Below are 17,836 nucleotides of genomic sequence, written 5' to 3'. Positions count from 1 at the left end.
CAAATCTCAGAGTCTATGTGTCTCTTATCTTCACAGAAATTTCCAAATATAGACCAGAGTTAATTTAAATTAGAAGCACCAGCTCATGGCTCAGCTCCCAAAAATGCAGGATGTCCAAGAAGAGTCAGACAGGTACAAGGTTTCTCAAAAACAACCTCTGTACATTTGCCCAGAAAGATAAACCTAACTTCTACCAGAGAGAAAACATCTGCTCTTCAATTCTGAGATTTATTTTTTCCCATTTCACTCTCAACCTCATATCTCCAGTCTACGTGGAATTCATGGCCAAAAATAATCTCACCTTAGTAACTGAGTTCATCCTCATGGGCTTTCCTGACTATCCTGAGTTGGAGATCCCCCTCTTCGTGGCATTTCTGAGTTTTTATCTTGTCACCCTTCTGGGGAACCTGGGCATGATCATTCTGATCCAGGAGGATGTCCGACTCCACACCCCGATGTACTTCTTTCTGAGCCACCTCTCCCTGCTGGACACCTGCTACACCTCGGTCATCACCCCTCAGGTCCTGGCCACCCTGGCCACGGGCAGGACTGTCATCTCCTACGGCCAGTGTGCTGCCCAGTTCTTCTTCTTCACCGTCTGTGCAGGCACGGAGTGTTTCCTGCTGTCAGTGATGGCCCTCGATCGCTACATGGCTGTCAGCAACCCCCTGCTGTACACTGTGGCCATGCCTCCCAGGATCTGCCGGGCACTGGTGGCCGGAGCCTACGTCTGTGGGCTAACGGGATCTGCCCTGCGCACCACATGTACTTTCACCCTCTCCTTCTGTGACGACAATCAGATCAACTTCTTCTTCTGTGACCTCCCACCCCTGCTGAAGCTGGCCTGCAGTGACACAAAAGATGCGGAGATTGTCATTGTCTTTTTTGGCAACTTTGTGATTTTGGTCAACGCCTTGGTCATCCTGATTTCCTACCTGCTTATCATCAAGGCCGTTTTGAAGGTCAGCTCTTCAGGGGGCAGGGCTAAGGCTTTCTCCACGTGTGCCTCCCACCTCACTGCGGTGGCTCTGCTCTTCGGGACCCTTGCCTTCATGTATCTGCGGAGTGCTTCGGGCACGTCCCTAGAGGAAGACAGGGTGGTGTCCGTCTTCTACACTGTGGTCATCCCCATGCTGAACCCTCTGATCTACAGCCTGAGAAACACGGACGTGAAAGCAGCCTTCAGAAAGGTCACTGGTAGGTTCCAGGTGTCCCAGAGCCTGTAGATGTGGGTGAAAGGCTCTCTCAGTCCATTTTGTTCCCATATCAACTATCCTAACAGGCACCAGCAATGTATGCAACCTGCATCCTCAGAGAGACAGTAATTACTCAGGCACACAAGAACATCTGCAAATCAGCAGCAACACGGATGGACCTAGAGATTATCATCCTGAGTGAATTAAGTCAGAAAGAGAAAGACAAATGCCATACGACAGCACCTATTCAGTTCAGTTCAGTTCAACTGCTCAGTCGTGTCTGACTCTGTGACCCCACGGTCTGCAGCACACCAGGCTTCCCTGCCCATCACCAACTCCCGGAGTTTACTGAAACTCAAGTCCATTGATTTGGTGATGCCATCCAGCCATCTCATCCTCTGTCCTCCCCTTCTCCTCCCACCTTCAATCTTTCCCAGCATCAGGATCTTTTCCAATGAGTCAGTACTTCACATCAGGTGGCCAAAGTATTGGAGTTTCGGCTTCAGCATCAGTCCTTCCAATGAATAATCAGGACTGATCTCCTTTCTGATGAACTGGTTGGATCTCCTTGCTTTCCAAGGGATTCTCAAGAGCCTCCTCCAACACCACAGATCAAAAGCGTCAATTCTTTGGCGCTCAGCTTTCTTTATAGTCCAGCTCTCACATCTATACATGACTCCTGGAAAAACCATAGTTTTCACTAGATGGGCTTTTGTTGGCAGAGTAATGTCTCTGCTTTTTAATATGCTGTCTAGGTTGGTCATAGCTTTTCTGCCAAGGAGCAAACATCTTAATTTCATGGCTGCGATCAACATCTGCAGTGATTTTGGAACCAAAAAAAAATAAAGTCTGACACTGTTTCCCCACTTATTTGCCATCAAGTGATGGGACCTGATGCCATGTCTTAGTTTTCTGAATGTTGAGTTTTAAGCCAACTTTTTCACTCTCCTCTTTCACTTTCATCAAGAGGCTTTTTAGTTCTTCTTTGCTTTTTGCCCTAAGGGTGGTGTCATCTGCATATTTGAGGTTATTGATATTTCTCCTGGCAATCTTGATTCCAGCTTGTGTTTCATCCAGCCCAGCGTTTCTCATGATGTACTCTGCATATGTTAAATAAGCAGGGTGACAATATACACCTATCAGTTCAGTTCAGTCGCTCGGTCGTGTCCGACTCTCTGCGACCCCGTGAATCACAACACGCCAGGCCTCCCTGTCCATCACCAACTCCCGGAGTTCACTCAAACTCATGTCCACAGAGTCGGTGATGCCATCCAGCCATCTCATTCTCCGTCGTCCCCTTCTCCTCCCGCCCCCAACCTTTCCCAGCATCAGAGTCTTTTCCAGTGAGTCAACTCGTCGCATGAGGTGGCAAAAGTATTGCAGTTTCAGCTTTAGCATCAGTCCTTCCAATGAACACCCAGGATCGATCTCCCTTAGAATGGACTGGTTGGATCTCCTGGCAGTACAAGGGACTCTCAAGAGTCTTCTCCAACACCACAGTTCAAAAGCATCGATTCTTAGGCGATCAGCTTTCTTCACAGTCCAACTCTCACATTCATACATGACCACGGGAAAAACCATTGCCTTGACTAGACGGACCTTGGTTGGCAAAGTAATGTCTCTGCTCCTTAATATACTATCAAGGTTGGTCATAACTTTCCTTCCAAGGAGTAAGCGTCTTTTAATTTCATGGCTGCAATCAGCATCTGCAGTGATTCTGGAGCCCAAAAAAATAAAGTCTGACACTGTTTCCACTGTTTTTCCATCTATTTCCCATGAAGTGATGGGACCAGATGCCATGATCTTTGTTTTCCGAATGTTGAGCTTCAAGCCAAACTTTTCACTCTCCTCTTTCACTTTCATCAAGAGGCTTTTTAGTTCCTCTTCACTTTCTGCCATAAGGGTAGTGTCATCTGCATGTCTGAGATTATTGATATTTCTCCCAGCAATCTCGATTCCAGCTTGTGCTTCTTCCAGCCCAGCGTTCCTCATGATGTACTCTGCATATAAGTTAAATAAGCAAGATGACAATATACAGCCTTGACGTACTCTTTTTCCTATATGGAACCAGTCTGTAGTTCCATGTACAGTTCTGACTGTTGCTTCCTGACCTGCATACAGGTTTCTCAAGAGGCAGGTCAGGTGGTCTGGGATTCCCATCTCTTTCAGAATTTTCCACAATAGTGAGCCACACAGTCAAAGGCTTTGGCATAGCCAATGAAGCAGAAATTGATGTTTTTCTGGAACTTTCTTGCTTTCTCCATGATCCAGCGGATGTTGGCAATTTGATCTCTGGTGACTCTGCCTTTTCTAAAACCTGCTTGAACATCTGGGAGTTCACAGTACACATATTGCTGAAGCCTGCCTTGGAGAATTTTGAGCATCACTTTACTAGCGTGTGAGATGAGTGCAATTGTGCGGTAGTTTGAGCATTCTTTGGCATTCCCTTTCTTTGGGATTAGAATGAAGACTGACCTCTTCCAGTCCTGTGGCCACTGCTGAGTTTTCCAAATCTGCTGGCATATTGAGTGCAGCACTTTCACACCATCATCTTTCAAGACTTGAAATAGCTCAACTGGAATTCCATCACCTCCACTAGCTTTGTTAGTAGTGATGCTTTCTAAGGCCCACTTGACTTCACATTCCAAGATGTCTGGCTCTAGGTCAGTGATCATGTTATCGTGCCTATCTTGCTCGTGAAGATCTTTTTTGTACAGTTCTTCTGTGTATTCTTGCCACCTCTTCTTAATATCTTCTGCTTCTGTTAGGTCCATACTATTTCTGTCCTTTATCGAGCCCATCTTTGCATGAAATGTTCCCTTGTAATCTCTAATTTTCTTGAAGAGATCTCTTGTTTTTCCTATTCTGTTGTTTTCCTCTATTTCTTTGCATTGATCACTGAGGAAGGCTTTCTTATCTCTCCTTGCTATTCTTTGGAACTCTGCATTCAGATGTTTATATCTTTCCTTTTCTCCTTTGCTTTTCACTTCTCTTCTTTTCACAGCTATTTGTAGAATCTAAAACATGACACAAAGAGCTTATCTACAAAACAGAAGCAGACTCACAGATGTAGAAGACAGACTTGTGGTTGCCAAGCGGAAGGGAGGATGAGATGAGTAGGGAGTTGGGGTTAGCAGATGTGTGAATGAGCGTGTGCTTCCCACTCTTTGAGCCCCCTTGGATTGGAGCCCACCAGACTCCTCCATCCATGAGTTTTCCAGGTAGGAACACTGGAGTGGGCTGCCATTTCCTCCTCCAAGGGATCTTCCTGACCCATGGACCAAACCCAGGTCTCTTTCATCTCCTACATTGGCAGGTGAGCTACTGGGGATGCCTGGAGATTAACACATGCAAGCTATTACGTATAGAAGGAGTAAGCAACAAGGTCCTACTGTATAGCACAGGAAATTATATTCAATATCCTGTGATATCCTTTGTAATCCTTAATGGAAAAGAATATGAAAAAAGAATATATTATGTATATGTATCGGAGAAGGCAATGGCAACCCAATCCAGTACTGTTGCCTGGAAAATCCCATGGACGGAGGAGCCTGGTAGGTTTCAGTCCATGGGGTCGCTGATGATTGAGCGACTTCACTTTCACTTTTCCCTTTCATGCATTGCAGAAGGAAATGGCAACCCACTCCAGTGTTCTTGCCTGGAGAATCCCAGGGACAGGGGAGCCTGATGGACTTCCATCTATGGGGTCACACAGAGTCGGACACGACTGAAGTGACTTAGCAACAGCAGCAGCAGCATGTATATGTGTATGTATATATATATATATATATATGTATAACTGAATCATTCTGCCATACAGTAGAAATTAACACATTATAAATCAACTACTTCAGTAAACTTTTTTAAACAAATTTAACTGTGTATACGATAACACTTGTTTCCAGCAATTCAGGTGTACTTTCTTCTCTTGCTCCCAGCCCCACTCCATTCCGTAGAGCCCAGAAGTCTCGAGCTGCTCACGGACATCAGAAGTCTCGGCATCGCGGAGGCCCCGGGAGGCCTCAGTTAATCTTCCCCAGTCCAGCGCTCTTCGTGCCCAGATGTGGGTTTCCCGTCCTTGCCTCCTCAGTTTCGCTTGCATCAGCTCCACCTTCGTCTCTGGGACAAGGATTATTTCTGAAGATACCAGTGGATAAAGTTAAACAGTCTTACGTGGCAGCCTGGATGGGAGGGGAGTTGGGGGGAGAATGGATACATGTATATGTGGGACTGAATCCCTGCATCATTCAGCTAAAACTGTCACAACATTGTTAATCGGCTATACTGCAATACAAAATAAAAAGATTTTTATAAAAAGCTAGTCTTTTTTTGTAATGTGTAAGTGACTGATTCCCTCAATAAATGGGGAGTGTTGTGTAAGACAAAAGTGAGTCTCTACCCAGACTTACAGAACAACATATGGATACCAAGAAGGGAGGTGGGATGGATGGGAGATTGAGGCTGACGTATATGCACTGTTGATATTATGCATAAAATATGTAACTAACGAGAGCCAACTGTACAGCACTGACAACTCTGCTCGATGCTCTGATCTGTGGTGACTTAAATGGGAAGGGAATTCAAGGACGAGGCGATATATGTATACACAGAGCTGATTCACCTTGCTGTACAGCAGAAACTAACACATTATTGTAAACGAACTCTACCTCAGTTTTTAAAAAGTGAGTCTCTAACTGGTCACGGGAAGGGAATGGTTGAGGAATGAGCCTTCCCCCTCACATCCTAGATTCTCAAGTCTTTCCCCCTTGTTCACACCAGATCAGTGGAACTTGCAAATCTGCAAATTGCCTTCCCACTTAATCCCTCAGTTTTTTTCCTACTTTAATGTTACTCTGATACTTTCAAGATGAATTAAGCCTTTGGGAGTGTTTCCTGAAGGACCCGGTCCTCAGTTTCTGAAGGATATGGTGCATGGCCTCCCCTCCTGACCCACATTGCCTGCCTCATACACGGTTCTCCCCACCAAGCATCCCATTTTCAAGAAGAGAAACATCAGAGATCAAAGGAAAATGCTGCATCACATATTATCTTCTCTAGCAAAAGATCTGGTAATAGGGGAAAGTAACTATAAGTCCTTCACAAGAGTGCAAAACCCGTTAGGGCAGAGTCTGTTTTCTGCAGGCTGAACTCGTCCCCAAGTCCAGAGCTTGAACCAGAGGAGTGCTCAGTAATCGCCTCTGAACACGTTTTTATGGCACATGCATGGTCTCATCTGAGCTTCATGGAAGTGGCAAATACAGAAGCCACGGTTACATAGAAGATCCCCATTTTGCATTAAGAAAGCACTCTCTCACAGTCCCTTTGGGCCTTTGCTCAAAGTCCTTTTGTTCAGTTTATAGCCATAGACAAAGGCATGACTCAGAAGCAGGCTTGTATTCGAATTCCAGTTCTAGCACTAATTCACTGTGGTAACTGGGATAAGTGGTTTAATGTCTCAAATCCTAAATTTCCTCATGTCTAAAACAAATGTAACAGCTTTTAATTCAAGAGCATATTGCAGAAATTAAGGAAAGTGATGAACCTGAAATGCAGCCCCAATCAGCTGCTCGGTATATACGGCTCTCTCCGCTCCTCTCGTTTGCTTTCTGACCTCAGCCCTGGCCCTGCCACAATTCCGTGGCCACGAGCAAATATTAAATAGACCGTGAACAAATGAAAAGGCAAGACAATGAGCACAGAAAGATGAACAGCATTCCTTTCCAACTAAGCGATATATGGATGTTTAATGTGGGGTTGGGGTAGGAGGAGTGAGTGTGTTTATTTACATCCCACACACTCAAGGGCAACCCAAGGATGTCCTTTTTATTGAATGTGTTGCTGCGTGCCCAATGAATCCCTCTAACCAGTCTTGAATTTATGAGAAGTTGATCCTCCATGCCCCTCCACATGGGAACAACTGTGTTATTAAGATGGCCTGCCCCCCTGCCTGCAGCTGTTCTGTTCAGAAGTCAGCACCTGACATGAATACAAACTTTTCCCTGGGCACCGTGAAGCTCAACATATGAGAGATCGAGTGTAGGAGACCAGACTGACCAATGTAGAGAAGTCAAGAGGGAGCCGACAATGAAGTAGTGATCCCAAAGAGAATCTGGATTTAGGTCACCACGGGGCATTGAGTAGAGTTCCCTTTTCTGCACCATTTCATTGGTTATCTGTTTGACGTTGTTGTTTAGTTGCTGAGTCTTGTCTGACTCTCTGCGACCCCATGGACTGTAGCCTGCCAGGCTCCTCAGTCCGTGGGATTCTCCAGGCAAGGATACTGGAGTGGGTTATCATTTCCTCCTCCAGGATCTATTTTATATATAGTACCAGTTTGTGTACATGTCAATCCCAATCTCCTAATTCATCCCATCCCTATCTTTCCCCTTGGTATCCACACATTTGTTCTGTACATCTGGGACGGAAATCAAAAAAGAGAGGGCATATATGCATACATATAGTGTATATATATATATATAGATATACACTGATATATATAGCTGATCCACTTTGCTATATAGTAGAAACTAACACAGCCTTGTGAAGCAACTACACCCCAATAAAAAAAATTTATTTTTTAAGAATCTGCAACAAAAGACTAAGGAAGAGCACAGACAGTTTCCAGCCCCTACTTTCCATTGCGCTGGAGCCAGCCACAGTCATGCTCTCGCTTCCTTAGGACACACGGGGCTCCTGAAATAAACTTCCCTTTGGGGACTAGCTCAAGCTTGGTCATCAGGATCAAAGGACTCCACCCTTACAGAACGCTAACGGAAAGGAGCTCTTTAGTACGTTGCAGCAGGTCTGCCCTCCTTGACACTCATTTCATCTACACTCTGAATGAACAAAGGACGGGGTCTCGGCGTGAGACATGGTGAGTATTGTCCATGAAGAGCGTGTCTGAACGTCTGTCATTCTCCCACTACAGGAGAAACCGCCCCGCTGGTCGCCGTTTGCTCAGGTAACGACGGTCCCGGCACTTGACTTTGCCCTTCAGGTGATCAGACTCAATAAGCCCCTGGCGCAGATTCCACCAGTACACGAGGAGAGTGGAGTCCAGACGCGTACAATGGCGAGTACTAAGCAGCAGCAATACAGGTATCTCCGCCTTGAGGATTTAAACTGAAAAATATGGGGAAAGACTCCGTCAGCTAAGAAATGAGACTCACAAGGACGATAAGATATGGAGAGAAGGGCCGAGTCAGGCTACAGGCAGACCGAGAGGAAACGAGCAGATGTCAGGTGCTGAGAAAGCAGCCAGAGAAACCGTGCTACATTCGATCTTCCTGAGTCTTGAATTACGTTCCAGACTGAGTTCTAGCATTGCCAGTAAGTCCCCCAAGAAATCCCTGTCTCCCTCTGGAGCACAAAAGTCTTAACCATAGACCCTTATTCTACTAGATAATCTGAGTGGTCTCTTTGGCAGTCTAAAGAACTTACTAACCCATTGTCCTGGCTCCTAATAAAACATTACAATTATTACAGCTAAGAGTTATGCCTATTATATGCAAAGCACAAGTCTAAAAACTTTCAGATGTCTCTAACAACCCTGTGGTGCCTTAGCACTCCTATAATGTCGGCGCAGTTATTATCCCCACATAGGGGTGAGGCGGGCTTCCCTCATAGCTCAGTTGGTAAAGAATCGGCCTGCAATGCAGGAGACCCCAGTTCGATTCCTGGGTTGGGAAGATCCCCTGGAGAAGGGAAAGGCTAGCCACTCTAATATTCTGGCCTGGAGAATTCCATGGACTACAATCCATACAGTCGCAGAGTCAGACACGACTGAGCGACTTTCACTCTCACTTTTCACAGGGGTGAGGAGACTAAGATGTGGAGAGGTTAAGCTGTCCAAGGTCACAGGAGCAAGGCTCTTGATCTGAGCTCAGAGGGTCTGGCTCCAGAAACACGACTCTTATTTACTAGATTATATCACCTTGGAACAACAATTCATAAACAACTGTGCCTTCTCTGGTACAGAATCACCTGAGGGAAAGCAGCCCACACGTCACTCCACAGTACACCTGAAGCTAACACAACATTGTAAATCACTTACGTGCATGCTCAGTCACGGCCAACTGTTTGCACCCCAGGGACTGTAGCCCACAGTGCTTCTCTGTCCATGGGATTTCCCAGGCAAAAGTACTGGAGCGGGTTACCACTTGCTTCTCCAAGGGATCTCCCCAACTCAGAGATCGAAGTTGCATCTTCTGCATTGGCAGGCAGATTCTTTACCACAGCTATACTCTAATATAAAATAAAAATTAAATTAAAAATAAATAAATTTCTCCCAACAACAACAAAAAGGACTTACTCATTAGGCTCTTTCTCCAAGAATCAGAGAAGATGGTTTTCCTTCTTGGGAACTTGGGAGTCGTGTGAAGGGACATTCAAAAGTCAGTCAGGGACAATTCAAAGGTCAATAGGTCAGAGAAGACAAGATAAATAAAAATTTAAAATGTATTTAACAAGGAGAGAAAGTTACTTAGCCTAAATGCCTATACACCTGCAAGTTCTTGGCTAAACAGTTGGGTAGAAAATGAAAGAGATTGTATAGAAGAGTTATTCAATAAAAAATTTATTCAGCATCTACACTGACCCTATTATCTGTGATGGCTAAGATGGGACCAGGGCATTTAAGTCAGCTTCAGCTGGAAGTCTTGTCCCAGACAAGACAGCTCTACTGATGCTTGAGAGGCTGAAAGCAACAATGATTTCTCAGATCCACCAACCCACTAACCTGTGTCCAAGTTCCCTACATTTAATCTGTCTGGAATAAAAGGACAGAGAGAATGCCTCCTTCCCAACGTCTCCTGCAGACCTCCACGAAGAAAGGGTCTGCCCAAGCATTCTCACCAGCATTATCATTCTACAAGACCCATTCATTTATGTCACTCAGGCCTCTGCTGAAATGTGGCCTCATTTGAGAGAAACCCTTCTTGACCACGATATTAGAACAAGAGCCCCCCTGCTGCACGTCACTCTCTTACCCCTACCCTGCTGTTTTACTCTCCAGGACACGACAAGGCCTGGTCTCTATTTGCCTGCGGTTTTTCACCCCCCGCCTCTGGTAGAATGTAAGTTCCACGGAAGCAGGAACTATCCGTTATTTTTAGCGCACTTCCTGAATCACAGTAGGCGCTCAATAAAGACCTATGGAAAAGCAGAAAGATTTAAATGACTAGGATTTCCATTTCTGGCCTAGGATATTCTGACCAAACTGGCCTTAAAACATGTAAGAGAGAAAACAAAAGCACCTGGAAAGATAAAATAAACAAGCAAAAAGATGCTAAGAAATCAAGGGCTAAACATCCAAGGCAAAAAAAAAACCGCAAGAAGTAAGTAGAGTATTGAAACTCTGTTTGCCGTCTGTAGCATCTCCCCATGAGGATGTGTTAGTTGTCTATTATTGTTAGCTTGACAGCTTAAAGCTGCAAACATTTCCTGTCACCATTTTTATAGGGTCAGGAATCCAGGCACCAGTTGGTTGGGAATCTCCCTCAGGGTCTCTCACAAAGCAGTGATTAACACCTTGGCCAGGGCTGCAGGTTAAGGCATAGCTGTTGGCAAGACTCGAATCCTTCCCCACTGGTAGCCAAATATGTCAGTTCCTTGCAACATGGACCTCCCCATGGGGCAACTCACAACACGACCACTGACTTTTCTCAGAGAGAATAGCCCGATACAGGCACCAGTGGTTTTTTGAAGCTTAATCTCAAAAGTAACGCCCCATCACACTTTATTTACTACAAGTGAGTCACTAAATCCGGGCCGTTCTCAAAAGAGTAAATCATTCAAAGACATGCATACTGGACGGCAGGGATCACTGGGGGCCATCTTGGGGGCTGCCTACCTCATGTTGCCCTCTGACTCCGAATGGTTCATGTTATCCAGCTAGGACTGGTGAAGCAACTAGCCTCTTAGCCAGCCTCCTTTGCAGCTAAGTATGGGCATGCAGCTTAGCCAATAGAATGTTTGAATAAATGGTGCAGACCATCCCAACAAGCCCTGCTCCCTCCCATCCTGCTAGCTTGAGGCCATTAAACACTGTGACCTTGGAAGCCACCAGTTGAAGGTCAAAGAGCCACAGGATGACTCACTACTTGAAGGTTTTTTTATTCTTCTGATCTAGCACAACATTGTAAAAACAACTATACTCCAATATAAAATTTTTTAAATTAAATAAGTTGAAGAACTGAACACTTCTCCCACAGAATATTTCAGAAGGCAGATGTTTAAACTAAAGAAGGTCTAATGCTCAAAACCCTACTACAATAGAGAATGGGAAAATAACTCAGGTATGGCTCATTGAGACCTGAGAACCTCCATATGGGGTTGAGCCAGCTTTCCCAGAGGTGGTAAGACTTCCACTGCGTCTCAAAGGAAGCGAATCCCTGAGCAGAACAGACTGATGGGTGAGACCAACCTGATCAAAAGCACCGTGGTTCACAGTCCTAGGCTCCTCCCCCTACCTTAGCTACCCTCTGGCATCATTTCTGATCAGCCCTCACAGCCTTCAGCTGGCAGCTAAGAAGCCATGTGACCTCAGATGAGACATGCGCCCGCCCCCGCTGGGTCTGTTTCTTCACCTGTGATGTGTCAGCACAGGCCTGGATTGACTGTTTCCTGCCAGCCCTGGAGGACGTGGCTTGGAGGCAACAGTGCCCTTTCCCTGGAGGCCATACAGAGGAAGGAGCATGAGAAATGGTGCCATCCAGGGCTGATCCGTCACTTACCCTCCTGAGCTTTGAATCCTTAGGCCCATGGTTTTCTCACCCACCAAGAGAAAGAGGAAGATATGATGATATCCATGAGGCAGCGCCGACTCAAGGGAGCTGACTTCTCCTAGAAGCACGAAGCCCTGCCCCGCTCATTTTGTGATTTGCAGTCAAGTCTGGGCTCATGCAACCCTCACTGAAGGCAGGCAACTCATCACAGTGAATCGTATAGAAAAAATAACCCCTTTTTCATCTAGCATCATCTTAGGCAACACCTAGGGGCTTCCCAGGTGGCGCTAGTGGTAAAGAACCCGCCTGCCAATGCAGGAGACATAAGAGATGTGGTTCGATCCCTGGAGGAGGGCATCGCAATCCACTCCAGTATTCTTGCCTGGAGACTCCCATGGACAGAGGAGCCTGGCAAACTACAGTCCATGGGGTTCCAAAGAGTCAGATATGACTAAAGCAACTCACACACACACACACACACACGTGATACCTATAAGGTGTTAAAATCACCAAAGAATTCAATAGGATCAGAAAACTCAATGATTCAGAAACAAGACAATCTGAATTGGGTTGTCTGAGCAAGAAGGCAAAACAGTTAGACACCGGGAAGGCCTGGGGGTTGCAAGCTTTGAATATTGCCCAGGAACTCCGGATAAAACTGGGCTCACAGCCTGGTCTTGCCACCTGCTGGGAGTGTGTTCAAAAGAAGGTTTCAGCAAAATGTAATATCAGCCCGAGGAAGATCAGGTAATTGTATTTTCTATGACTTTGAGATCACCACAGCAGCAGTCTCTTTGGATCTGCTCAGAAAACAGGAAATATCACAGTGCTTCATAGAATTTCCTCACAAAAGCAAAAGGGCCAGCTCTTTCCCCATGAGTTAGGAAAATCCTGTAAGTATGTTGGGAGATGAGATATTCCAGAGAGTATTAAGTGTGTTGAGTATTAAGTATACAAATGTTTGAAAACAATTTAAACTTTTCTGTGACCTCTCAGACAGGTTATCTTGTCAAGGCTTAATTCTGTCTCCTGTAAGGCAGACACATGCCTTACTGATGGCTGCAGCAGTTAGCACCAAATATGTCAGGTGCAGGGAACAATGATTGGCATAGAGATGCCATTACTCCCCTAACACCCACATGGCTGAATAGCTAGGTGTTCAGAGCACATGCCAAAGATGGGTCCCATCCCTCTGAGGAGGTTGTCTCAGCTGGTGAGGTCAGAAAGACCTTTCAGAAGAAGCTTTTGAAAAGATAATGTAGAACCGGTCAGAACGGCTGACCAAAATCAAATAGCCTGCAAACAATAAATGCCGGAGAGAGTGTGGAGAAAAAGAAACCCTCTTACACTGTTGGTGGGAATGCAAACTGATACAACCCCTATGGAGAACAGTGTGGGGATTCCCTAAAAAATCAGGAATGAAACCACCACACACCCAGCAATCCCACTGCTGGGCACACACCCAGGGGAAACCAAAACTGAAAAAGACGCATGAACCCCAATGTTCACTGCAGCACGATTTACAATAGTCAGGACATGGAAGCCACCTAGGGTCCATCGGCAGATGGGTGGATAAGGAAGTTGTGGTACATATACACGATGGAATATTACTCAGCCATGAAAAGGAACACATTTGAGTCAGTCCTAATGAGGTGGATGAACCTAGAGCCTGTTACACAGAGTGAAGTGAGTCAGAGAACCACAAATACTGCATATTAACACACATCTATGGAACCTCAGAGGATGGTCCCGATGATCCCAAGTGCAAGGCAGCAAAGCAGACACAGACTTAAAGAACAGACTTTTGGACTCTGAGAGAAGGAGAGGGTGGGATGATTTGAGAGACTGGCATGGGAACATACACACTGCCATATATAAAACAGAGAGCTGGGATCGGGCGGGTCAATGTATGACACAGGGAGCCCAAAGCCAGTGCTGTGACACGCTGGAGGGGTGGCTGGGGAAGTGGGGGGAGGTGGGCTCAGGAGGGGGAGACACACGCACGCCTGTGGCTGATTCACACTGACGTGTGGCCAAAACTATCACAAACTTGTAAAGGAATCGTCCCCCAATTAAAAAATAAAAAGGATGATGTGGAAATGGATGTTACAGAGAGGGAGGTGACCACTTGGGAACCTCGGAGACCTGGCTTCCGAGGGCCCCAACTACTCTGTCGCAATCCTCCCAGCCCTGGGGCTCCATCCCAGACCTGTTAGCTCTGGTTTGCTCTCTCACGACCCACGGCCTGTCCTAAGGCGCCACATGAGACACCCCATTGAGACCAATTTGGGAGGAAATGGTTTCTGACACGCCCAGTAAAAGTTACTTCTTCTCTGAGTTTCAATGTTCTCTTCTGGCAAATGAAAAGAACATACTAGACCAGAGGGTCATCTTTCTTTAACATCAGAACCCCCTTTCCAAACAAAATGAAATAAAGTACCTGTCTGTTTACAAGCGTGACAAGAAACGCCGCTTTGTTGGAACAGAACCCACTCAGCCTCCTGCTTTCTTCCCCTGCTGTGTCCCTCAAGGCATCTCCACAAAGGCTGAGGCCTCTGAGGAGCAGAGGGGGAACCTCACAGAACTGCGTGCCAAGGTCCTTTCTGACCCCAGGCATCTGTATGTTCATAAAGTCCAGGAGCTCTGCCAAGGGTCATGGTTACTCCCACCAACTGGAAGAAGAGCATGCAAGCCCATCCTGATGGCCGTGGGCACAGAGAGCCCCAAACCCTGGAGAGAAAGAGAAACCAGTCACCCAGACGCTCTCCCAACACAAGGTCACGTTCAAATATCAGACATCGGACAGACGTGGACTCAGAAACAGACAGACAACTGCTGATAGCTGAGTTTCAAAGAAAGTTCTCTCTGTTTCCCCATGGAGACAATGACTCAAACAGATGTAAGTTTTAGCTACCACCATCTGAAAGAAAGTTGCCAGATGAATGTTTCTTTTTAGGTCAATGAGGGCATGAAGGTGCCTATTCTCAGGGTGTGTTAACTAAGTTATGCAGATGTTGTGGGACATGTCCAAGGGCTGGACAGAAAGGTTATGCCGCCTGCATGTTCACTGGTTATCCGGCTCTTTGTAACACCATGGACTGTAGCCCTCCAGGCTCCTCTGTCCATAGCATTTTCCAGGCAAGACTACTGGAGCAGGTTGCCATTTCCTACTCCAGGGGATCTTCTCACCACAGGGATCAAACCCTTGCCTCTTGCATCTCCTGCATTGCAGGCAGCTACTTTACCACTGAGCCACCTGGGAAGCCAAAAAATTATGTCCACTCTGGAAAAAAAAGATGGTGGATTAGCCAGTCCAAATCCGACTAAGCAGTGGGATATTGCTATGTCTACAAAGTATGTGATTGTTTAGAAATCTGAATTTGTGAGCTATTTAGTCCAAATACTGAAATTTTCAAAGTAATCTTTTAAATGCTTCAAAGAAACTTACATTTCTAATCTTATGATTCAGAGACAAGCGTAGCAAAAAGAGTTGGAGGCCATTTAGTTAAGCGTGTCCTAAAGCATGGGTTCCATGTCTTTAAATTTTCATCTCTATAGAAAGAAGAAAAAAAGGGTGTGTGGCTAAATAAGGATAAAAAATGCTGCTCTGAAAGAAGGACTTATAGAGTCTTGGAACAGAATAATAGATGTGAATACAAACTCAGGATGTCTCTCCAAGAAGTTCCAAGCGGAGTTTTCAAGACTTGGGTCTCAAGAAGATGTCACAACACCAGCATCTTCCACAATCTAGGTGAAGGCATGAAGATCCATTTTGTACCACATAACCGACACTTTGGACACAACAGACAGTTAACACGTAGGCTGGCTATATAATTTCAAATTTTTAACTTTTGAACTGGCTCCCAAAAAGGCAGCTGGATACATCAAATTCTCTTTTTAAAGTATTTGAACTAAAAAAAAAAAAGTGAAAAAATTTTTTCAGTTTTTCAATAAGATGATGGACCTCCATGGGGTGAATAGCCACACCCACGTGTAAGTAATGAGGAGGCAAAAAGAGAAAAATGATGGGAAATTTTTCGCAGAGAGACAGAAAGAAGCAAAAGGTAGGAACACAGAAAAATCACAGGAATAGCAGAGCTCAGGAGGAAAGGCACTTAGGATCGAAGAAGGTGTGAGCAGTGCGGTAAACCAGGCCGGTCGACACTCCAGCTACTGCTAGTCAACAGATCTGATACGGCAATTATAAGAAACTCAGTGGGCCTGGCAGTCTGAAATACTAGGAATTTGATTTTGCCTTATGAGCCTTGAAATTCTCAGGATCAAAACTGACAGACAGCCCAAAATGTTTTATGGAAGTTCTTTGGCTGGTGAGAACCCCTAGCTCACAAACAAGTCTTTAACCCTGACTCTAACCAGCCTCCTGGTGAGTCTCCGGGAGATGGAGAAGCCTCCACCCCCACCCCCAGAGGCTTCATTCCTGAGGGCCGAGCATGGAACAATGAGTAGCTAACACAGAACCCATTTCCACCCCTAGAAAGTGAAGAATCAACCAGATTTCTATTAACCCCCTTCCTGTGAGCTACCTCTAGACTCCAGAAGCTAAAAATTAAAGGAGACGGATGGTGGTTAAGAAGGACCGGTGTAGGGTAATGAAACAAGCAGTGCCCTAGGGTTGTGACACCATAGCTTAAGTTCTGGCTTCTGCACTTGCAGTTTATCCTTTGATGTGCCACTTTAACTTCCTGACCCTCGGCTTACACATTTCAAGAGTGAAAATTCATAATGGCTATTTCAGGATTATTGCGAGAAATCAATTAGTGTGGAAACGTCCAACACAGAATGAGAGCCTCATAAATCTAATGATTTTCACAGAATTGCTTTCTCTCAAGGACCCTCCAAAAAGAGATCTGAGACAGATGACAACCATGTTCACAGCAGAACAAAAATGGATTATGAAAGGGCTCACCGGGAATTGCTGGAATGACCGGAAATGTTTGACTTGCAGAATAAGAGACGAGATAAGAGTGGGCACGGTCGCTCTCTGTTTTGGGAGAGACAGGTTTTGCTCAACGTGCAGAGTCAAGCATAATACTCATGTGGAAAATTTAACCTTAAACTCGGACGCTCAGTCGTGTCCAACTCTTTGCAACCCCATGGACTGTAGCCTGCCAGGCTTCTCTGTCCATGGGGTTTCCCAGGAAAGAATACTGGAGTGGGCTGCCGTTTCCTCCTCCAGGGGATCTTCCTGACCCAGGGATCAAACCTGCGTCTCCTGCATTGGCAGATTACTGACTACTGCGCCAACTGGGAAACCAAATACTAATGTGTAGAAGATAACAGAAAGAGCAAGGTGGCTTTCCCAAGAGGAAGAACTTTCCAAAGGTAGCGTGTCCAGAAAGTCCCCATCAGGTAACAGAGGACTCTGCGTCTGGCCACTCTGGAGGCACCACTCTCATCACAGTCTGCGTCCTGCTGGGAGTTGTCAGGGCCCAACCTTGGAATCCATGTGACCGTCTCTTGGGGATATTCCAGGAAAGAGAGACTCCAGACTGGTCCCTTCCAGTCCTGATAGTCTAAGGCTCTCTCGTCTCAGAAAGACAATAAGCAAGTGTTTTCTTAGACCTTAGACAACAAGCAAGTGAACCTGAAGAAATGCCTACCCCAAGTCCATTTTCAGAAGGATGCAGATAGGTAAACACTCTCCATAGTAACTGCCAGTGGTAGATTCTTTTATTGCTATTATTTTTATTTATTTCTTCACTTGGTGCACCAGGTCTTTGCTATAGAACACAGAACCTTCAATCTTTTGTGGCATGCAGAATCTTAATTGAGGCGTGTGAGATCTGGTTCCCTGGCCAGGGATGGAACCCAGGCCCCCTGCACTAGAAGCTCAGAGTCTTAGCCACTGGACTACCAGGGCAGTGCCTGTGGATTCTTTAAATCATAACATTCTTT

At 45.7% G+C, this 17,836-nt stretch overlaps 1 protein-coding gene across 1 annotated transcript; it reads left to right on the top strand.

The window, feature by feature from the left end:
- The first annotated feature begins 281 nt into the window (after positions 1-281).
- On the top strand, positions 282-1,226 carry LOC129554161 (olfactory receptor 9I1-like). The gene has a single exon (XM_055422779.2). It carries the CDS (start codon positions 282-284, stop codon positions 1,224-1,226), a length of 945 nt encoding a protein of 314 aa, XP_055278754.2.
- The last annotated feature ends 16,610 nt before the right edge of the window (positions 1,227-17,836 follow it).

This window comes from Moschus berezovskii, chromosome 14, assembly GCF_049115385.1.
Source record: "Moschus berezovskii isolate FMDL1 chromosome 14, NW_MosBer_1.0, whole genome shotgun sequence".
Lineage (NCBI taxonomy): Eukaryota > Metazoa > Chordata > Mammalia > Artiodactyla > Moschidae > Moschus > Moschus berezovskii.
The sequence above is the reverse complement of the archived record's forward strand: the minus strand, read 5'-3'. Positions and strand labels throughout refer to the sequence as shown.

What these genes read in the sequence shown, in the direction of transcription:
- LOC129554161 (XM_055422779.2), top strand. Translation starts at nt 282, where the DNA reads ATGGCCAAAAATAATCTCACCTTAGTAACTGAGTTCATCCTCATGGGC.